This window comes from Equus caballus, chromosome 1, assembly GCF_041296265.1.
Source record: "Equus caballus isolate H_3958 breed thoroughbred chromosome 1, TB-T2T, whole genome shotgun sequence".
Lineage (NCBI taxonomy): Eukaryota > Metazoa > Chordata > Mammalia > Perissodactyla > Equidae > Equus > Equus caballus.
The window spans coordinates 40,835,144-40,859,446 of record NC_091684.1 but is presented as its reverse complement, the minus strand read 5'-3'; the positions used below and the strand labels follow the sequence as shown (position 1 = coordinate 40,859,446).

At 34.0% G+C, this 24,303-nt stretch overlaps 1 protein-coding gene across 24 annotated transcripts in view; it reads left to right on the top strand.

The window, feature by feature from the left end:
- LIPJ (lipase family member J) overlaps positions 1-18,964 on the top strand; it is a 43,467-nt gene extending 24,503 nt beyond the window's left edge. For 6 of the 24 annotated variants that reach the window (XM_070262522.1, XM_070262526.1, XM_070262530.1 and 3 more), the window contains 7 exons: positions 1,220-1,418; positions 1,918-2,027; positions 3,530-3,666; positions 4,347-4,493; positions 12,062-12,133; positions 17,146-17,217; positions 18,622-18,921. In XM_070262522.1, coding sequence (XP_070118623.1) covers positions 1,220-1,418; positions 1,918-2,027; positions 3,530-3,666; positions 4,347-4,493; positions 12,062-12,133; positions 17,146-17,217; positions 18,622-18,855 — 971 coding nt within the window. In that variant the 3' untranslated portion in view covers positions 18,856-18,921. Of the gene's footprint in view, positions 1-1,219; positions 1,419-1,917; positions 2,028-3,529; positions 3,667-4,346; positions 4,494-12,061; positions 12,134-17,145; positions 17,218-18,621 lie in introns of all 24 variants that reach the window. The other 18 variants (XM_070262546.1, XM_070262548.1, XM_023643160.2 and 15 more) reach the window with 7 other exon arrangements.
- Positions 18,965-24,303: the final 5,339 nt, after the last annotated feature.

The following is a 24,303-nucleotide window of genomic DNA, read 5'->3' as shown; positions in this document are numbered from 1 at the left end:
ACGATGTTGGGGGGTGTCAGTTACATGAGGTTACCAGACAGTAAACAACTTAAGTCCTTGACTTCCTCATTAAGAGTTTCCAGAGATAAGGCCATCCCCCCTTCCTCCTGGTGCAGAGAGGGAGACACCCCCCACAGATGGAGACTTCCTCCACAAATGCAAATGTCTCTCATCAAAGGGCAAGCAAATTCCACTCCTTAGAGCCTCCTTCTCATCTGCAATTTTTAACAGTAACCAGCCTACAATAATCTTCATCAGTAACTCTTAGGTCAAGGTCCCTTGAAGCAGAGCATGTGACAGGGATTTGAGGGAATCTCAGGAAAAAGGTAATGGGGGAAGCAGAAGTGAGCAGAGGAGGAATCAAGCAAAGATGTGGTCTGAAGTGGAGTCTAGCTTCAGCCTGGTCCCTTAGGGAGATATGAAACATGAATTATGTCAGAGTTAGTCCAACCTTGAAGCAAGGGAGTCAAACTTTTGTACCTTTGTGTCAGTTGGTCAAAGTATAGGTTGTCTCCCTCCTCACCCAGTGTGGGAGCTCCCATTTAGCCAAGAATGCCAAGAGTGTGTCTTCTGAAAAGGGACAGCTGTGTATAGTTAGCAGCTAACACAATAGCCTAGTTAGTGGGATCTATACAGGGAACCAATAGTATCATTACAGTAGATGATAATAATGTGGATAATATGTGAATGGCGGCTTGGGGCTTAAAATGAAGGTATTAGTGAGCACACTTTTTGTTACTCAAAAGGTTTTATTTCTCAAAGATGTTGGAAGTATAGATTAGGGCCCTGTGAACTCTGTTAGGTGGCTAAAACAGTGGTTCTAATGATTACACTGATAAAGATTATGCCTGTGAAAAATGTGATTATATAATTATTTCGCGAAATGAAAAAGTGGGAAAATCATACCAAATGTGTTTTATATAATATGTTATGTAAAATGTACATGAGTGCCCAAATTAATATTAGATATTTGAATTAAAAAAGTTTTTTTAAGTGGGACATGACCTAATTATCCACTTGTTCATTTGAAAGAAATCCATGAGTGAACTGTGTTAAACAGCTCTCACATACAATGGGATGAAACATTAGTAACTTACCCTATTTATACAATTTTTTTAAATCTTCAAACTGCCATGTGTTAAAAGATTAAATTTCAGATGAGGTTTTAATGTAGATACTACAAAATTAAAAAAGAAATTGACTGCGTATTGTTTTCCAGTTCAGAGGCTTGTTGTATACTTGCAACATGGTTTGCTGACATCTGCCATCAGCTGGATTTCCAATCTTCCTAGCAACAGCCTGGGCTTCATTTTGGCAGATGCTGGTTATGATGTGTGGATGGGGAACAGTAGAGGGACTACCTGGTCCAGGAAACACTTGTACCTAAAAACAGATTCCAAAGAATTCTGGGCTTTCAGGTACAAACAAAATCAAGTTTATTTTATAAATGTATTGAACATTTTTTTCTTTCTGAATGAAATAAAATAAAATATGTCTCTTTTCTCAACTCAGGGCTTCCAATAGACCATCAAAATTTATGCAAATTTTGGCTTGGAAATTAAAGAATGATTGTTTGATTTTGAGCTTATTCCTCAATTTTCAGCAGTAATGTTTATTGACTAACCCCACCTTTGCTTTAACTCCTCTTTCACTCTGTAACTCATATATTTAGTCTACCTCTCTGTGCTTAGAATATACAAACACCTTCTTTATAAGACTGCCTTGTGGCTTTTTTATTTCCTTGACTTTGTGTTCCCAAATAAATCTCTATTACATAGGTACGTTATTCCACATAACTTCTTGATAATACCCAAAGAGGGTTGAAAATTGAATTTATTCATTTATCTATTCATTATCCTCAAATGTTAATATAACATTAGTAGAAAGTGCATTTTTATTTTCCTTTTTCTCTTGTAGTTTTGATGAGATGGCTAAATATGACCTTCCAGCCTCCATCGATTTCATTGTGAAGCAAACCGGACAGGAGGAAATATTTTATGTAGGCCATTCACAGGGCACTACTATTGGTATGCCAAGAAAGATTGTTGCTAATATTCCTTAATGCTTTTTAAAGTTTTTAGATATACTTATTAAGTTGTAAATAACCTTCTAGACCTAGAAGTGAGACAAAGCAGAACTGTGAGACAAGCATAGCAAAGCAGAGCCCTGAAAGTTCACATCCTGATGTCATTCCACAGCATCTTCTCTAGGCACAAATAATCGATAGTAAAAGCAAGGTTGTTTGTGCTTTTGTTTGTTTCCAATGTATAAAAGTTGGATATCCATCTTAAGATCAATGTGGGATCATAACAATCACTTGTTCCACAAATAGAACTTGCATAATTATTTTTCTTTTTAATATATAACATGGAGCTTTATGAGTGAGAGACTTGAAAAGACTACGTTTTTGCATTTAGGACAGATTAAATTTAAGAAATGCACAAAGATGAGGAAAGCCTTCCTATATTTAAAGATGACTAGTAAAGAACTTTCACCTGACAACACTAACGCCTCTATCTAATGTATAAACATTCTACTTTTGGGAAAAAATTCCCTAAGCCCTAAAATAATTCTCTTACATGGTATAGTAAACCTGTTTACTCTTTCTTGTTTATTCTTGCAACTTTGAAGGTGTGAGAAGCCATTTTATAATAAAAGCCAACATTAAATGAGTTTTTTGTAGACTGAAGCGTATCATTTTCTTATAGGAATAATCCACTTCCCACTAGAAAAAGTGTTTTGAATAACAGCTAATCCCATTTTTCATAGGTTTTTTTCTCTGATGTTTATTAACTGTGTGTGACGTTTAGTGCAAATTCTCATCAGCTGTTCAATTATCTGGAACCAGGAATCCCTGATAATTATTAAATAAGAAAATAAATGGGTGATGTACCAGAGCTTATTAACTCATAATATGCTTTTATAATTGTTCGGTTATTTGACTTCTCAGAACCCAGGGGAAAAAAAAGAACCAATAAAAATAGAGAAGGTGTGCAAGTAGATAGCTCAATAAGAAGTAAAAAAGGGAAATACTAGTATTTGTCATATCAATGACTCTAAGCAATCAATAGCATATAACTAATATTTAGTATCCTCTGTATAAGAAGGCAAGGAAGTTTTAAAATATATTAAAAGTAAATATTAAAACAATTTGACACTTACTGAATCTTAAAGTTTATGATTCATCTATCTGAAAAATTCATTTAACCTTGTTTACACCATGGCCAGTTATACAAATGTTCAGTATTGTTTCTGATTTTTAAACTACAGTGTTACAACACTGATTTATTACTAACTTATCACCTCCTATGGTCTATACTTTTGTTTTTAATTCTAATAATCAGCATTGTGTCGTGATCAATATACATATCTCATACTAGGTGATCAATAAATGTTTGATAAGTGAATTAAGAAATTAATGAGTAAATTAATTGTTCAAAGCCTGTTGAACTTACTGTCATTTGCCATGGTGTCATTTCTTACATGCTAGTAATTGCTTAAGAATAATTTATACCTTATTTTCTTTTAGGTTTCATAACATTTTCCACAATGCCAAAGATAGCTGAAAGAATCAAAATATTTTTTGCTTTAGCACCGGTTTTTTCCATTAAATACTCAAAAAGTGCTTTAATTAAAATGGCATACAAGTTGAAGTCAGTGATCAAGGTATTTTATTCCTTTCTTTTACGTGGTTGATAACCCAAAGTGACAATGATTCTGTGCCTTAAAAATAAAAGGTCTTGACTTATGTTTGCATGGGCACGTGTACGAATTGAATTTTTTGGCTTCATTTACACTGGATTCTTGTCTTTGTTTCTACAAAGGAATAGGATTTTAAGTATGATACCTTTGGACATCTCATTGTGAGAAAAATCCAGCATCAAATCATCTCTACATGCTGCTTCCAAGTTCTGTCCTCAATTTAAGTGTTTTTTAATCTTTTATGTGTTTATTTATTATTATTGTTTTTGAGGAAGGTCTTGAGGAAGATTGGCCCTGAGCTAACGTCTATTGCCAATCTTCCTCTTTTTTTTTTTCTCCCCGAAGCCCCAGTACATAGTTGTATATCCTAGCTGTAAGTCATTCTAGTTCTTCTATATGGGATGCCGCCACAGCATGGCTTCATGAGCGGTGTGTAGGTCTGCGCCCAGGATCTGAACCAGTGAACCCTGGGCTGCTGGAAGCAGAGCGTGTGAACTTAACCACTCAGCCATGAGCCAGCCCCAATTTAAATGTTTTAATCTACTGTAAGATGATACATTTAGTTGTAAACATAGTAAACCACATCATCTCTTGATTAATTATTTTGACCTTCAAAATATGGATAAACTCAATTTATTTTGCAGGCTTTTTCTGGCAACAAAGACTTCTTAGCTAATACATCATTTAATAGATTTGTTGGGTTGGAGCTGTGTTCCCTAAAGATTTTTGATAATATCTGCAATGATATCTTGTTTATGATGACTGGATATGATCTGAAGAATTTAAATATGGTGAGAATAAGTTGTATTTGAATTCTATTTTCTAGTTTTTAGATAGAAGCTCTTAATAGTGATTATTTTATACCTCATGTGTCATTTTATGATTTATCCGTGTACACTAGTAGTTAGATCCTTACCCTTTCTGATTTTGTGACTGTACCAACATTGTGAAACTAATTTCCCTCAGCATGCTGCGATTACTTTGCTTCCATATTTGTGTTACTCTGTAAAGAACAGAGAGCAGCTGCTGTGATGGTTATCTTTATTAGCCTTTGCTATTGAGTGTTAGTTTCCTGAAGTTTCTTGTATTTAGATTGTCTTCTATTCACTTGTTTCCCAAAACTCCTCCTCTTATCTCCTGATTCCTAACACAGGTTTCCCTTCTTGTTGATCTTTTCATAATTAGAATTAGTGCCTGCTAATTATATTACATGCTCTGGCATTCATCAAAATTCCTCAAGTGGGAAATTGTTTTGATGCTCAAGCTACTATTACCAAGGCCATTTAGATTTATTGTGTATAGATTTTCTTAAAGATGTAGGCATTCATTCTAAGACTTTTTCAGCACATTAAACTAAAATTCCATATTTGATGGAAGCAGCTGTGGTATTTGGACTAGTGGTTGGTTCTTGCACCTGAATCTTTTAAGAGCTTCTCAATGAGAACCAATTTATTTATTCAAAGAAAGAGAAGTGTCCTCTTAATTCCCAAACACATTTTCATGCCACAAGGATATGCTGATTTTATTCATCCTCACAAAGGTCTTACCAAGTCTCAGAGGGATATATAAACAATTAAATAAATATGAAAAGAACACTTCATAATAGAAGAAATTAACTCAGTTCTTTTATCTAATGTGTAACAACTTTACTGTCATAGAAGGTAGAAAATACTAATTTAATATCTTCTTTCTCATATTTTTCTGTCTATTTAGTGTTATACACCTACCAAGGAATGACTGGAAGAATCATAAACATAATTTTTATTTTTGCTTGTCTTATTCATTCATTTTATGTTTTGTAGTATATTTGGACATTGCTATATTTTCTGTAATTATATTGTGGTGTCTTTGAGAACTTTTCTTTTGTGAACTATTAAAAAAGCTTACTTTCTGACTTCTCAGCCTTTAACTTTGTGACTCTCCTTTATGGGACAAAATTTGACAGTGACATAGGTTGTAATATGGTTGTGTCCTAAGTTGTCTGGGATTGTGGAAAGTTTGAAGTGGAACAATTTCACACACAGTGTGTATGGGAACATTAAAAATTATAGCCTAGTTCAGTTTGAGTCAGTCCTCTTGTGAACCTATCAAGATCTGTGGGGAAGGTAGAGTTTGACTTGGAATTTCTTTCCTGTAGACAGTATGAAAAGCCAAGAGAGAATCTTGCAGTTTGTAAAAAGGCAGTGAGTGGAATCAGACCTATGTCACTCAGGCATGGAAAACCAAATAAGAGAACTGAAAAGAAAGGTATGACGCAAGGAAGAACGGGTGGCAAAAACTCTCACCAATGTAACTTGGAAAATGTATCATTGAACCACCCAAAATTTTGACCTTGTCCAATTCTTATGATTCTTTGAAAAAGGTTTACAAAAATAAATTCTAGCACTTACAAAGAGATTTGAGCCTGAGATATATGAAATACAGTTATCAAGAGTCTATAGTTATGATTTGAGTCCCTTTAGTGAATGGATTCCTTCTTGTCTATCTGATAAAGTCAAAATAGAGACTCTGATAAATATCTCAGATTACTCATAGATAGGTGTCATGGATATTTATGAAAGCTACTTGTAAGTAAGCTTCTCCATCCAGGAGAGATTAATAGGACAAGGTGTTTTGGGTTGAGTAAGCCCCTAACTCACATTAGGGTAAATAGCAAAGTCACTCTAATGCAAGGAATAGCTGGAATACACCATCCAGGATAAACATTATATAGGCACTGATTTCAAGAACAAGTAAGAATTATAATTAGATGATCCAATGAATACCTAAGTTTAAATTGTAGAATGCATCTGTTAAAAAGTTCTGTATGGCCATTTTAAATCATTCTGTCACAACTTTATTGTTGCCAGTTTCAAGTGCCCTGAATTGCCATAAAAACAAAAGAAATTTTCTTTTAAGCCCCCAGGTATTCAAATGGCAAGAACCTTAAAAGAGGTGACATAATTAAAATTGCATTATGAGATTTTCCACTTCTGGTCATGAGTGAGTAACAGAGTCTTGAATAATCCTCTGAGCATAAACAACTAGAGAATTTGTAAAAATATAGGGGAAAAAATCCTAGGTATGCAAGGCTGGTTCAACATTCAAAAATCAATTAATGTAATCCATCACATTAACAAGCTAAAAGGAAAAATCACATGATCATATCAATAGAGATAGAAAAAGCATTTGAAAAATCCAAAACTCATTCATGATAAAACCCCCCAGTAAACTAGGAATAGAGGGAAACTTCTTCAACTTGATAAAGAATATCTACGGAAAACCTACAGCTAACATCATACTTGATGGTGAGAAACTTGAAGCTTTCCCACCAAGATCAGGTACAAGGCAAGGATGTCCCATCTCGTCACTCCTTTTCAACATTATACTGGAAGCCCTTTATAGTGAAATAAGGCAAGAAAAGGGAATTTAAAAAGTTACACAGATTGAGAAGGGAGGCATAAAATTATCTTCATTCTCAGACAACATGATATGATCATCTATGTAGAATGTTTGAAAGAATCAACAACAACAAAAAACCTCCTGGAACTGAAAAGCAGCTATAGCAAGGTTGCAGGATACAGGGTTAATATGCAAGTATCAATTGCATTTTGCATTTTTCAAATTGCTTTTCTATATACCAATAATGGGCAAGTTGAATTTGAAATTAAGAACACAATGCTGTTCACATTACACCCCCTAAAATGAAATACTTAGGTATAAATCTAACAAGAGATGAATAAGATCTATATGAGGAAAACTATGAAACTCTGATTATTTATAAATAAATGGAGAGATATACCATGTTCATGGATAGGAAGACTCAATGTTGTCAAGCTATCCATTCTTACCAACTTGACATGTAGATTCAAAGCAGCCCCAATCAAAATTCCAGCAAGTTATTTTATGGATATCTACAAACTGCTTCTAAAGATCATTGGGTAGTGTGATGACTTTTTACATATAACACCAAAGGCACAATTCATAAAATAAATTGATCAGCTGGACTTCATTGAAATTAAGATCTTCTACTCTGCAAAAGACAATATCAAGAAAATGAGAAGATAGGCCGCAGACTGAGAGAAAATACTTGCAAAAGACATATCAGATAAAGGACTATTATTTAAAATATACAAGGAACGCTTCAAACTCAACAATGAGAAAAGAAACGACCTAATTAAAAATTGAGCCAAAGGTCTTAACAGACGCTTCACCAAAGAATGTATTTTAATTCTGTCTTATGTTTAAACATAACCCCATATTATTATTTATATAGATAATGTTCATTTAGACCCAGATATTGACCACTTTTTTCCATTTCTTCTCCTTTCAGTGAGTCTTTGAGAATTTCCTTTAATGAAGGTCTATTGGAGGCTGGTTCAATCAGATTTTGCTTGTCGAAAAATAACTTGATTTTGCTCTCCTTTTAAAAAGATATTTTCATAACTATACAATTCTAGATTGACTTTTCTTTTTTCTAGTACATGAAAAGATATAATTTTCATTACTGCAGGCTTTTATTATTGATGATGTCATTAGCTTTCAATCTAAAGGTTGTTTTTTCTTTCTTTTCTTTTTGATAATAATCTGTTCTTTTTGCTTGTTATTATGATTATATTTTGTTTTTAGTGTTGTGACGTTTCAATTAGATTTCTACGTGTGGGTTTTTAAAAATTTATCCTTCTAAGTATCTGTTGGGATTCTCGAATCTGTGGATTAATATCTTTCATCCATCCTTAAATATCTCAAACATTTTATTTTTGTATTACCTCCATCTCATTTTACTTCCAGCACTCTAGTTAAAGATTTTTTTCCATTTTCTCATTTGTCTCTTGACTTATCTATATTTTCCATTTTTGTCTTTGCTCCTTTCTGAATAATTTCTTCTGACCTCGATATTCTCCCTTCAATTGTGTCTGATCTATATGCATTCAAGGGAATTTAAATTCTGTTTATTTTGTTTTTCATTAGTAGTTTTAATTTCTTGTTTCAATCTGATGGATCAATTTTTTTTTTTTTTTGGTTCCTGCTTGGAGATATTTTAAAGCTTGCCTTTTATGTCTTCAAAAAAGGTATTCATAGCATTTTTTTAATCTATCCTGACAATCTCTGTTTTTTAATTGGAATATTTAGTAAATTTATTTTTGTATAATTATTGATTAGAGTATGGCTATCATCTTGCTGTTTGCTTTTTACTTGTTCTGTTGTTGTTCTTTTTATTCCACATTTCTTGACTTCTTCTATATTCTGTTCAAATACTTTTTATTATTCCATTTTATCTCCTCTATTAACTTTTTTGTTACAGCCTTAAGAAATACTCTTTATTACTACCTTATAAATTACAGAATGTGTCCTCTAAGTTATTATTATGTACATTAAATTAGTGTTTATATTCACATCCTAAATAATGAAAGGGCTTTACAATAATTTAACTCTTTTTAATCTCTTGCACTTTTTGCTATTGTCACATATTTTTAATCAATGCCATAACCTAACATGTCACAAATCTAACAAAACATTAATATTAAGACTTTAAAAAGTCAATAGTCTTTCCTATTTACCTATATATTTACCTGTTAAGGCAGGTTCATTTCTTATTAACATCTGTACTCCCTGTTGTGATCACTCCTTTCAGCCTGAAGAATTTCCTTTATCATTTCTTAAAAGACATGTCTTGGGCTAGCCCCAGTGGCCTAGTGGTTAAGTTCAGCATGATTCACTTGGGCAGCCTGGGTTTGGTTCCCCAGCACAGACCTACACCACTCATCTGTCAGTGGCCATGCTGTCATGGTGGCTCATGCACAAAAAAAGAGGAAGATTGGGAACAGCTGTTAACTTGGTGACCCTTCCACAGCAAAAAAGTGGAAAATTGGCAATAAATGTTATCTCAGAGCAAATCTTCCTCAGCAAAAACCCCAAAAGACAGTATGTCTTCTGGCAATGAATTTTCCAAGATCTTGTATTTGAAAAAGTCTTTATTTTGCCTTCATTAAAAAAATAGACTTTGTTTTTAGAGTAGTTTTTGATTCAAAGCACAATTGAGCATAAATTACAGAAAATTCCCATAAAATCCCTGCTGCTCACATTCAGAGTCTGCCTCACTATCAACATTCCTCACAGGAGTGTTACATTTGTTACAATTGACGAATGTACATGGCATCTTGTTACTACCCAAAGGTCATAGTTTACATTAAGGTTCACTCTTGGTGTTTGGCATTCTATAAGATTTAACTAATGTATAAAGACATGCATCCACCATTGTAGTATAATACAGGATAGTTTCACTGCCCTGAAAATCTTCTGTGTTCTGCCAATTATCCCTCCTCACCTAGCTCCTGGCAACCACTGATTATTTTACAGTTGCCAGTTTTGCCTTTTCCAGAATGCATATAGTTGGAATCATATGATCTGTAGCCCTTTCAGATTGGCTCCTTTCACTTAGTAACATGCATTTAAGGTTCATCCATGTCTTTTCATGACTTGATAGTCATTTCATTTTAGTGCTGAATAATATTCTGTTGTCTGGATGTGCCACAGTTTATCCATTCACCTACTGAAGGGCATTTTGGTTCAAGTTTTGAGAATTATGAATAAAGGTGCTATAAACATCAGGGTTCAGGTTATTGTGTGAACATAAGTTTGCAGCTTCTTTGGCTAAAAACTAAGGAGTGTGATTGCTGGATCGTAAGGTAAAGGTATGCTTAGTTTGTTGAGAAACCACCAATATGTCTTCCAAAGTGGCTGTACCATTTTGCATCCCCACCATCAATGAAAGAAAGTTCCTGTTGCTCCAAATCTTTGGCAGCATTTGGTGTTATCAGGGTTTTGGATTTTTGTCATTTTAATACTATGTAGTTGTATCTCATTGTTTTCACTTCATTCCTCTGATGACATATGATGTGGAGCATCTTTTCATATGCTTATTTGCCATCTGGATATCTTCTTTGGTGAGGTGTTTGTTAAGGTCTTTGACCCATTTTTTAATCAGGTTCTTCATTTTCTTATTGTTGAGTTTCAAGAGTTCTCTGTATGTTTTGGCTAACAGTCCTTTATCAGATGTCTTTTGCAAATATTTTTTCCCCAACTGTGGCCTGTTTTCTAATTCTCTTAGTATTGTCTTTTGTAGAGTAGAAGTTCTTAACTTTAATGAAGTCCATCTTATCAATTATTTATTTCACAGATTGTGCCTTTGGTGTTGCATTTAAAAAGTCATCACCACAGTCGAGGTCGTCTAAGTTTTTTCCTGTGTTATCTTATAGAACGTTTACAGTTTTACGTTTTATATTTAATTCTGTCTTCCTCTTTGAGATAATTTTTGTGATGTATGTAAGGTCTGTGTCTAGATTCATTTTTTTTCATGTGGCTATCTAATTGTTCCAGCAACATTTGTTGAAGAGACTATCATTTCTCTATTGCATTTCTTTTGCTACTTTGTCAAAGATCACTTGACTATATTTTTGGGGTCTATTTCTGGGCTCTCTATTCTGTTCCGTTGATCTATTTAGCTATTCTTTTGCCACTACCACATTGTCTTCATTTCCATAGCTTTATAGTAAGTCTTGAAGTTGTGTCACATTAGGCCTCCATCTTTGTTTTTCCCTTCAATATTGTGTTGGCTATTCTGGGTTTTTGCCTCGTCACATAAACTTTAGAAGTGGTTTGTTGATATCCTTAAAATAGCTTTCTGAGATTTGAATAGGGATTACATTGACATTATATGTCTTCTTCACAGATTGAGGTTCTCGGGGACTACATAGGCAATGAAAACTTAGATTACACAGATTGACGTGAAGGCTGCTATACTTTTGATGCAACTTCACTTTGAGTAGTGTAGAACATGGGAGCCCAGTTTATCATGGAGAAGATTTTTTAAAAATCTTTTAACTGCCCTTGTCAGGCTCTGGGCTTTGCTTTTAGTTTTCCTCAACTAGCTGAGTTCTCAAAATGAAACTTCGGTTCTCTGAGATTGGCAAATAACCATAAGGAAAAAATGGCTTCAGTGCTTTGCTGTTTGTTTTGGGCTTCTTTGTTTTTTCTCTTTCATTTATCCTGGTAATTTTCTTTCTATGCTGTCAGTTCTTTAGTGCTTTCAAAAGAGATGTGTGTGTATGCTCCATCACTTTTGATTGTTTTCAGTATGGGGTAATGGACCACATAGTTTAGAAATCCAACAATAGCTTCTATATTAATGCAAAATTTATGCATTTAATAAGTACATTTATGTGTTTAATTAAAATATAATTTTGTTTCTTTTATACTAATGTTATTTATTAAAAATTAACTCTAAATTTCCTTGGAATTATTTTAGTTCAATAAATATCAAAGAAAATGCTTTCTCTGGTTGAGTTAAGTATAAAAATAATTTTTGTTAACCCCTCAGAGTCGTGTGGATGTATATATGTCACATAACCCAGCAGGAACATCTGTTCAAAATATGCTCCACTGGAGTCAGGTATAACTTTTAAAGTGTATTTCAATACAATTTTATTTATACTGCTCATGGTTTATCTCATCATTCTAGGGATCATACCATTGCCATAGAATGATAAATTTAGAAGGATAAAATAAAATTATTGCATATTTGTATAATTCTTTATAGTTTATAGTATGTGTTTATATCATGATCTCTTAGATCCTCTAAATCTAAGCAATGATCAAAACAATGTAATTATTATCTGTGTTTCAAATGAGAAAGCGTTAATTCAGAACAGACTGGGGGTCATCAAGGCCATGCTCATCATTTGACTTGCCCAAAGATTCAAAGCTATTCCTTTAAAAAGGGCTAAGACTAGAACACAGGTCTCCTGATGCCTTGTCTTTACACTTTCTCCTCTTTAAATTGTGAACTCCTTGCAGACCATGAGGAATTTTTGTTCATTTTTGTATTTGCAAGGCCAAGAGTTTTTGGCATATAGTAGATATTCAAGAATATTTGTTGAATGAATATTGATAAAGAAAAAAATCCAGTGTGAATATTATTTTAACATCGAAGGCCGGGATGATATTGTAGAAGGAATATTATGCTTGTGATCAAAATAACAGACTTAAAATCCTTTCTCTGAACCTTACTGGCAGTGTGACATTGAGCAGCTTATTTAACCTTTATGAATTCAGCTTCCTCAATTTTTAAAATGGAATTGATAATAATTCTCTGACCTAACAAAAATATTATGAGAATTGAATAGGATAGTGATTATGAGTGTTCTTTAAAGCTAATAAACACTAGATAAGCTTGGAGTACTATCAAGATATCAGTTGAGGGCTTTCTCATTTGAAAAATGTTTTAATCTACTAAGAAGTTGTTTTGAGATAAATTATTAAAAATCTTTATTATAACATCTTTAGGTTTAGTTTATTCCTAATTATAACTAGACCAAAAATATCTAAGCAAGTTTTGCATTTATTCATCCACTGTAACAATATTTATTGACCACCTCATATGTGACCTGTACAGTTCTATGCTCATAGTATTCATCAGTGAATGAAATAAATATTCCTGTCTTCATTAAGCTTACATTCTAGTACTAGCTATATAGACAATAACCAATAAGCACAGCAAATAAGTAAATTTTAAAATTTAGGAGAGGATAGAAACTGTGAAAAAGTAGAGGAAAGAGAAGCAGGGAAAAGGGATTGGGCATGCTGGGTAATGGGTTGTACTTTTGAATACAGATGCCAGCCCAAAGCCTTAATGAGATGGTGACATTTGAGAAAAGATTTAAAGGATGTTTGGAGGTTTGCAATGTGAACATCTAGAAGAAGAGCATTCCAGATGGAAGGAATAGCTAATGCAATGCTCTTAGTTCAGAGCATTTCTGAGAGGCACAGTTAAGAGGGGAGTGTGGCTAAAAGGAGTCATTAAGGGAGAAAGTTGTAGGAAAAGGGGCAGAAAAGTAATAAGGAGTCAGAAAGGAACCTTTGTGCCATCATGCAGGTTTGGCATTCACTCTGTCTGAAGTGGGTAGCCACTGCAGGTTTTTGAGCTGGGAGGTGACATGATATGATTTACATTTTTAAAAGGATACTTTGGCTGCTATATTAGGTAGACTGTAGTGGGACAAGAGTGGAAGCAGTGAGACAGTTAAGATATTACTGCTGTAATCCAAACAAGAAATGGTGATGGCTTGCACTGATGTGTTGCCACTAGAGGTGGTGAAAATGGTTATGTTCTGAATATCTATATATAATGAACATGGAGCCAACAAGATAATAACAAGATTTAATGATGGATTCTATAAGGGTCAGAGAGGAGAGAATCTTGGATGACCCTAAAGTTTTTGGCCTAGCAATGAAAAGATGAATTTGCTATTAAAGGAGACAGGGAGGTTGATGGTGGAGTGTTTTGGAGGAAAGATAAGATGTTCTATTATGGAGATCTTAAGTTTTAGACATCTAAGTGATGAATTTGAGTAAGAAGTTGGGTATAGGAGTCTAAAATTTACAGGAGACTTCTAAAAGAAGGTAAATATTTTCAATATGGATGGCAATGAAAGCCAGGAGACTGGAAGAGAGCACAGAGTGAGTATAGATAGAGAATAGGAGAGAGGATTGAGCACTGAGACATGAAAAGATTGATCAAGCAGCAGAGGCTGAATCTTCCAAGGAAACTAAAAAGGAGCAGTGAGTCAAAAATGAATAAGATCAAGAAATTAACGGTATTCTAGAAGCCAAGTGAAGAAAAAGTCTGAAGAACGAAGGAATGAACAACTGTGTCAAAATCTCATAAGAAAATTTCTCACAATTGACCAGGTTTACAAATGTCAAGGCCATAAATATCCTTGGACCATTTCTGTGGAAGGATAGAAGCAGGGTGTGCTGATAAATGTTTAATAACTGGCTCTCTTTGTGGAGAAAAGGCTTGAGTTGTAGGACTTGCCAGTTTCTGTAGAAGAAATATTCTGGCCATGGCTGATTTCAAGCTACTAATGTGATGCCACTGTACACAGAGTTGGGAAGAGATGCCCTCAGTTGGCTCTTGCTGATCTGAGCTACCTCCACTACATCACTGGGTGGAGATACAAGGTTAACTAGAGTGAACTGAAAAAAAAGAATGAATGATGGTTGCACAATATTGTGCACAAATGTCACTGAATTGAACACTGTAAATGGTTAAAATGGTAAATTTGATTTTAATTATATTTTGCCATAATTTTTAAAAAAGACGATGAGGTAGAGAAATTGGAAATAGTGAGAAATCTTCTCTGGAGTTTTGGTTCAAAGAAAGCAAAGATATTGTGGTGGGAAATAGGGAGTTTTGTCTATCTATCTATCTATCTATCTATTTAACTATGCTATGATAGAAATAAGAACATTTTATTATATTAGTGAAAATGGCTTAGTAGGGAGGGGAAAATTTATGAAGTAGGAGAGAAACGGGTAGATAGCTGGGATAGATAGCATCTAGTAAACAAGTAAAAGAGAAGCTCTAACTAGGTGCATAGATAATGTATACAAAGAAACAAATAGGAAAAAAATATATATATATGAGTTCATTTGCTGCTAATCATATTGATGTAGAGAGGTCTTCGACTCAGATGTCTTCCAATTGCTTCAATGTTTTTATTAAAATAGGAAACATATTTCAGAAAAAGAGAGTATGGGTGAGAGAGAAGATGGAGGCCAGTGAGGAGAGGAGAAACTATGACATAATCACTTAGAAGGATGGAAGAGAAAATAGATTAGGGAATTATGGCATGAGTCTGAGCAAAAATAATGTCCTGAGATGTGTAAATAAATTTAAAGTGGATTCAATCAGCATAATCTTGAGTTTTTCTCCAGTTTTGTTCAGTTTCATTAGTATAGGCATATAGTAGGCAGAGAATTTGGTGTTTCTGGAGTTGTTTTTTTGTGAAGCAAGTAGGAAATAGAAGTGGAGAGGTGTTGAGGAAATGTAATTATAATGATTGATTGTGGGATTTCAGGTAGGTATGCTAGGGAGAAAGAACATCGAGGAAATAAAAAGTTAAAAGGATGAATGAATTCAAGGTTCTGACAGAACTGAAGGATTTTTGAAATTGATATACTAGAGAGAATTGCTGGAAAGACAACAGATAATGTTCAGAAAGTAGGATGCATAAAATATGGAGTGGGCTCAGCTGATGGCATAGCAATTAAGTTCCTGTGCTCTACTTCAGGGACCAGGTGTTTGCTGGTTCAAATCCCAGGCACGGACCTATCCACCGCTTATGAAGCCATGCTGTGGCAGGAGTCCCACATATAAAGATGAGCACAGATGTTAGCTCAGGGCCAATCTTCCTCAGCAAAAAGAGGAGGACAGGTGGCGGATGTTAGCTCAGGGCTAATATTCCTAAATATATATATATTATGGAGGGATTGTGTAATGAAAGAGTGTATAGTCACAGGGTGAATGGCTGGTATAGGGTGCAGGACAAAATCACTGAAGGAGGGTAGTTCAAGGAACTCAGAGGCCAAGCTGTTGGAAGGATTAAATCACTAAAAATCAAGGCTGGAATAGTTTTAGAGAGAGACAATGAGCAGGAACTAACCAGTACAACCTGGAGTTCATTAGATGACAGCAGCAGTAAAGGACAGTGGATGATGTAATTGAATGATGTACGATTCAAAGCTTGGAGTTTAAGGAAGGAGGAAGTGAGTGTTGTCTGGAAGAATGTATGAGGAACAAAGAAGATAATCCAACCCCGAGGTCCAGTGATACCTGGTATTTAGAAGAAAAAAGTAGTGCTGTCTGAAAGAGCTGCAGAGGAGGAAGTGTTCTCAGGGAAAATCAAATTGTCAGTAGAGCAAGAAGGTGAGGGAGCCATTCAGAGAAGAATTTTAAGGTAAAGAATGATGATGGAATTCCAGATGGTAGAGAGAGTTTTAGGAGTTGGGGAGAGTTGAGAGAGAAAGAATAGGGGATGGGTGAAGCCTTATAAGATTTAGAGTACCAGGGAAGACAAGTAATCTGGGAGTCTGAACCTTCTTGTGATGAAAACATAATCAGGGGGAAAAAATAGACATAATCAGATGACACCTGATAGACTCAAAGCAGATAGTGGTGGTGAGGCTTGAATGTTAAGGGATGGAGCAGGGGGTGGCTTCTGAGACACTCTTGAGCCCTGTTGTTTGAAGCAAAGGTATGTAGGGAAATGTCATCTTAGTCCTAGTGCAGGACACTTCTTCACCTCTTTTGATGAAGCTGAGGATCTCTCGGGAAGCCTAATGTTACCCCAAGCACACAGGCCTTGGTAGTAAAGACCTCAGGGAGATGTGCATTTACATGAAGATGACAGAATCATATCCTGTAGATTCCCTTATCTGCCCTCCCAGCTCTTCCATTTCTTACCCTATCCAAAGGAAGAGAGAAGCAAAAAAGTCCACCTACACATATACCAGCAGACCCAGGACAAAGGGGGCATATGTGTGCAATGTGTACCTTATTTGTATCAGCTGCCACTGTAATGAACAAATGAGTGTAGTCTTATCTTTTAATTTTTCTTTCAGCTTTTTAATTCTAGTCACTTGAAAGCTTTTGACTGGGGCAGTCCTGTTCTGAACTTCCTTCATTTTAATCAGGTATATGATTGTGTATAAACTAAAAACTGTATTCCCAACTAGATCAGAGGATTTTTGCTACAGATAAAGGGTCATCTCTAAAGCCTGAGAGTACAAGTGTGAGAAGGACAAGCAGATGAAGACCATGTTGATTTGGATCCATTTTGTCACATCCAACTGACAAGAGATTTTCACATGTTAGGTATATGGGGTAACTATTCAGGTTCAAAATTGATTCAGCTTGAACTAAAAAGCCTGACTTGTGGCCTATCAAACACACATTGTACATATGTTTAACCATTAAAGTAATGGTTACTTAGCTCTTATGATAAGAATGCTTACTTCCTCTTCTATGCCCTATTAATAATGCTCAGATTAGTCCCTTTCCAGACAGGGCATCAGGGTCATGTTGACCTGCTAATTTGCAATGGAATACCTCTTTGAAACTTTGATGAATGTGTATCCTGGGCATGTTTAATGTATGTTCTTTGTTCTAAAAAGATAGAAGACTCTCCTGAAAACCATGCTTCTCTGGAAGACTTTTCTAAGTTCTTTCTAGGTTGTAATCCTCACTCTTGCTCAAGTAAAATTCACCCTATTTCTCTTTTCTATAGAATAATTATTGGTTATTTTGTGTTGACACAACCAATGTTGCTTTTCCATGTTTTCTATGTATTTTAACAATAAATATTTTGGGTAAGCAGAGAGAAGTTGACAGTAGAATAATTCATCATCCATCAAAAGGAAAAATATTATGTTTGTAATATGCATAATTCTGTGCTTGTTTACATAAGAAATAAAAGGCATAATATAGCTCCTGACCCTAAGACTATTCTTGTATTTGGGAAGATAGTCAAACACATAGACTAATGAGGAAAATGTAGAAGTTAACGTGAAGATGGTAAAAGTTGTATAATGTCAAAAGTCTTGAAATATTACAACTCAAGTTTGCCTAGTTTAAAATTATGCTTTTCCATCATATTTTTCTGCCTCAGCCAAACTCCATGCCTGATGTGGTTTGCTTGCGTAAAAATCTAAAGTAAACTATAAGGATCAAATTCAATAAAATCAGATTTGACCTTGACTGCCAATATTTATTATTTATTGATAAATGTCTTGACAGTTATACAGCCACATAAAATTCTTATTAAAATACTTTCATGTTTTATAAATAAAACTAAAATTACCCCTGTGGAATTTCTGAGTAATCTGATATAGAAAAAGCTATCTAGTTTGATTTGCATCTTATTTCTAAGTAAAAATTATAATACCTATTCTTTCATGCTTTTTGCTTTGTAGTAATAATTATTTTAGATTCATCTTATTTTAAACAATATTTTAGTTCATAATTTAAAGCTTTAGTAAATAGCATCTTATATGTATCATTCCTTGTGAAAATTCTTATCTTTACTCATTTATATTTAGACAACTTCTCCATTGTACAATGTGACAAAAATGAACGTGTCAACTGCAATTTGGAATGGTGAAAGTGACTTGTTGGCTGATCCTGAAGATGTTAAAATTTTACTTTCTAAAATCACAAACCGTATTTACCATAAATCTATTTCTTACTACAATCATATAGACTTTTTGTTTGGATTAGATGTATATCATCAAGTTTATCATGAAATCATTGATATCATCAAAGGCCATCTATAAAAGAACCATGGGACTCTGTTGAAGGATCTATATAATTTCTATTAAAATCCAATTTTTTTCTCACTATACGTGTATTTCCAGTTATTTAAATAAAGTCTGTAATTTTTCCTATATTTTTTTCATTGCACCTAGACCTTCCATTTATTAAATCAGTAGCATTTATTATATCAGGAGAAACAGCAGATTATAACTCAGCCCAAAAAGTCTGTTGAGTTTCTAAATAGAATATAAATAACCAAAAAAAAAGAAACAATAATCTCAATTAAACATTTTCAACTGCAAGAGATGGCTTTTTGAGAAAGGTGTTTTTTCCTTCAAAGAAATATGAACATATATTATTAAAAAAATAAAGTTTGGAAGAATCCTTGCTTATAAGAAAGCTAATTTTTTCCTATGCTGAATGAAGAGTAAAAGCACATTCTAAGCTATGTAAAAGAGTTTGGAGGAGAAAAGAAGTAGAAAGAGAGCCTGTATTCCAGAGCAAGGTTGCTGCTCTCTCCCCCACTTTAGGCCAAGTCCCAGAGATAGTGAGATCACAGAAACCATAGAGGGATTGTGCCTCACTTCCCAGGGTGTATAGCCTGGGTGGAGTACAGTTGCCCTTCCAGCCTCGTGAGTTAAGAGTAGCAATGGTTGAAGTATATTCCTAGGTAAATAGACCTGAAGGTGGCTTCTAAATATTACACACTGCAACTTACTGCATGAAAGATCCAAGAGTTTCTACATACTGGATAAGTGTAGACATGTTCAAGAGAGTACTGGTGGATGAAAAGAGGGCTAAGATTTGGGATGAAGGGATATTGTCAGTAAATGCAACATAAACTGTAGGAGACACAGACTGTGCAGCAGATGCAGGACACACTGAGGCCTTCATCAAAAGCCCATTCAAGGATTTATGCTTCAAGGGAGGCCAAACCTTTCTTCCTTCCAATTCCTGAATAATACATAATTTCACTGGCCTTTTGTAATCCCTGGGGAGACAAAATGGAAAGGAAGAAACCTATAATTGAGTGTGAGTTTTTCACATTAAGACTGTGTAAAACAATCTATAACTTACTGAATGGGAAAATTAAGCTTTCTGCCTCAAGCAAAGAGGAGGCTGAAAGCCAAGCTAAGTTCAGTTAGTTTTGAGGTTGCTAAACTACGTAAGACGAGTCCATGCTTATAGATTTTTAAACTGTTGTGCAAAAATAAATGGAATATGTAGATAGTGAGAAAAAATAAAATGAATTCATACATTTTTATGAATACAGCTAAGAGACAGCAAATGATAACTTTGAAGATCATATTTAAGGCTAAACAGAAGCCCTTTCTTTCTTTATTAACCCTTGATAGTAACAAGGTAGAGTACTGAGAATAGATACATATTTAGAAATATTTGTTTAAAGAGTTCACAAATGTTAATATAGCATTTTACTTCAAACTTTTCAATAATCCTTCAAAGAAGGCAAATGTAATAGGATAGTAATTCAGAACAATTACTAATATTAAAGTTAAAATAATAAATTGAATAATATAATTGACAGAAAGAGAAATTAAAACAATCTCACTTACAATTGCATCAAAAAGATTAAAATAAGATAAATTTAACTGAGGAGGTGAAAGAGCAGTATATTGAAAACTCCAAGACATTAATGAAAGAAATTGAAGAAGACACAGGTAAATGGAAAGATACTCTGTAATTATGAAATGGAAGAATTAATATTGTTAAAATGTCCATATTACACAAAGCAATATACAGATTCTCTATCAATATTCCAATGGCCTTTTCACACAAATAGAGCAAAAATATTAAAATTTGCATGGAATTATAAAAGATCCTGGAATAGGCAAGCAATCTTGAGAAAGAAGAATATAGCTAGAGGCATCACACTCCCCAATTTCAAACTAGTCATGAAAAGCTTAATGATTGAGATATGTTCTGAGAAATGCATCGTTAGGCAATTTCATTATTGTGAAAACATCATACAGTGTACTTACACAAACTTAGATGGTCTAGCCTACTATACACCTAGGCTATGTACCACTAATCTTATGAGACCACTGTTGTATACATGGGTTGTCATTACTGAAAAGTTATTATGTGCCACATGACTGTATATTAGATAGCTAGAGTAATTAAAACAGTATGGTATTGGCATAAAAACAGACACATAGATCAATGGAATTGAATAGAAGGTCTGGAATTAAACCAACTCACATATGGGCTTACGGAAAAGGAGCCAAGTACATACAATGGAGAAAGGACAGCCTCTTCAATAAACGATGTTGGGAAAATTGGACAGCCACATGCAAAAGAATGAAATTGGATCATTATCTTACACCATACAGAAAAATTAGCTCAAAATGCATTAGACTTGAACATAAGACCTGAAAGTATAAAACTTCTAGAAGAAAACAGTAAGTTCCTTGACATAGGTCTTGGCAATGATTTTTTGAGTCTGACACCAAAAACAAAACCAAAAATAAACAAGTGGGTCTACATCAAACTAAAAAGGTTCTGCACAGCAAAGTAAACCAGCAACAAAATGAAAAGGCATCCTACTCAATAGGAGAAAATATTTTCAAATAATATATCTGATAAGGGACCACTATCTAAAACATATAAAGAACTCATACAACTCAAAAGTAAGAAAACATCCAGATAAAATTGGGCAGAAGATCTGAATAGACATTTTTCCAAAGAAGACATAGTGATGGCCAACAGGTACATGAAAAGATGCTTTACATCATTAATCATCCAGGAAATGGAAATCAAAACCATATTGAGACATCGTCTCACAGCTGTTACAATGACTGTTACCAAAAAGACTAGAAGTAACAAACATTGGTGAGAATGTGGAGGAAAGAGAACACTTGTGCAGTGTTGATGGGAATATAAACTAGTGCAACCACTATGGAAAACAGTCTGGATATTCCTCCAAAAATTAAAAGTAGAACTACTATATAATCCAGCAATTCCATTTCTGAGTATTTATCTGAAGAAACTGAAAACACTAATTCAAAAATATATATGACCCCTATATGCCATACAGCATTATTTACAATAGTCAAGTAATGGAAACAACCTGAATGTCCATCAAATGACAATGGATAAAGAAATTGTGCTATATATATATATATATATATATACACACACACACAATGGAATATTATTGTCATAAAAAAGAATGAAATCTTGCCATTTGTGACAAGAAGGATGGACTTCAAGGGCATTATGCTAAGTAAAATAAATCAGACAGAAAAAGGCAAATATCCTATGGTCTCTCTTATACGTGGAATTTAAAAAATAATGAAATAGAATAAATCTAAGCTCATAGATACAGAGAACAAACTGGTGGTTGCCAGAGGCGGTATGAGGGGAATTGGAGAAATGGTTGAACTGTATGATTTTTTTAGTTTAAATAAATTCACTGAATAAATAAATAAATAGGAAGTTTCTGGTAATGGTGGACTGAATAATTCAGACCTGGAAAAATGTAAAAAGCATCTATTTGAAGGCAATGGAGATCTAAAAATGCAGTGAAGAATTATAGGATCAAGAAAAAGAAATCCAGAGAAGACAGCCTGACATTTTTAGATGTTTATGTCCTAGCAACCTCTGCTTGTTCTAGAAGTAAGAGTAAAACTTAGAATTCAACCCACCAAGGGGAAGTTACCTTGATCTTCAGGTTTTGGATTGGAACCTCAAAGTACTGTACCCTAAGAAAAAGGTCAAACTGAAAATTGATCACCTTTTCAGGAACTGTAGCCTAGATTGAGTCATATGAATTCTTAATGTACTAAGATGATCTGGGAATAATAATCCCTTGCCAATGTCAGAAGCAAAAGTAAATTCTCTCTCTATGAATATCAAATAACATCAGGATGCTAGAAATAATGCTAAAGTTTTGCAATGTTGTACAATAGGTCAATATATAAAAATAAGTTGTATGTTTATGCACTAGCTTTAAATAATCATGAAATGAAATTTAAAATATTATACCATTTACAAAATTGTGGATAGTTATAATAATTGGGAATACAGATAACAAATATGTTCATGTTGGAGGATTCAATATATTATGATATACACTTTTCCCAAATTTATCTATATATTCAAAGAAATTCCAATAAAACCACAGGGGCTATTTTGTCTAGAAATTATTATATTGATTCTAAAATTTATATAGAACTACGATTAATCCAGAATTACCAAAATAATTTCGAAAAATATTGGAAGACTTACACTACCTAATTGTAAGGCTTACATCACAAAACTGAATTAGTTAATGAAGTATAGTAATAGTATCAAAAGATATCTAAATCCATGGAACAATACAGAGTCTAGAAATAGACTACACCTATATAGTCAATTGATCTTCAATGGACTTATGGGTAGTGTTTTCAAAAGTGTGTATCATTATAGAAAAAAAGATGAACTTTGACCGCTCCATTACATTATACATAAAATTTGAAATGAATCATAGACCTAAATCTATAACCCAGAACTCTAAAACTTCTACAAGAAAATAGAGGAGAAAGTCTTTCCACCCTTGGGGTAGGCAAAGATATCTTAGAAGAAACACAAAAACAAGAGCAGCTATAAAGAATATGTTCATAGAATGAATGCCATGAAAATTAAAACCTCCTTCTCATCAAATGACGCTTAAGAGAATAAGAGACAAGCCACTAACTGGGAAAAAATATTTACAACAAATGTACCTGACAAGAAATGTTTATCTGGAATTTATAAAAATAACCCTTGCAACTCAATAAGAAGACAAGTAACCAAAGAAAAACTGAGCAAAACACTTAAATTCTTCACACACAAAAAAATAAGAATGGCCAGTGAAACAGGTATGTGAAAAAGTGCTTAACATCACTAATCATCAGGGAAATGCAAATCAAAGCCACAATGAGATATTAAGTACCACCTATTAGGATGACCATTATCAAAAAGTCAAAAGATAAGTGTTGATGGATATGTGGATAAAAGGGAAATTTTATACACTGTTGGTGGGTGTAAATTGGTACAACCATTATAGAAAACAGTATAGAGAGTCTCAAAAAAATTAAAAATAAAACTACCATTTAACCCAACAATCTCACATCTGGGTATATTATCCAAAGAAAATAAAATCACTATCTTGAAGAGATACCTGCACTCATGTATTCCTTGCAGCATTATTCACAGTAGCCAAGATGTGGAAACAACCTAAGTGTCCATCAATGGATAAATGGAGAAAGAAAATGTGATTGTGGTACAGACACACTCACATATACTGGAATATTTTTCAGCCTTAAAAAAGAAGGAAATCCTGCCAATTGCAACAGATGGATGGACCTGGAGGACTTTTTGCTAAATGAAATGAACCATACAGAGAAAGACAATACTGTTTGATCTCACTTACATATAGTATCTAAAAAAGTCAAACTCAAAGTAACAGAGAATAGAGTGGTGGTTAC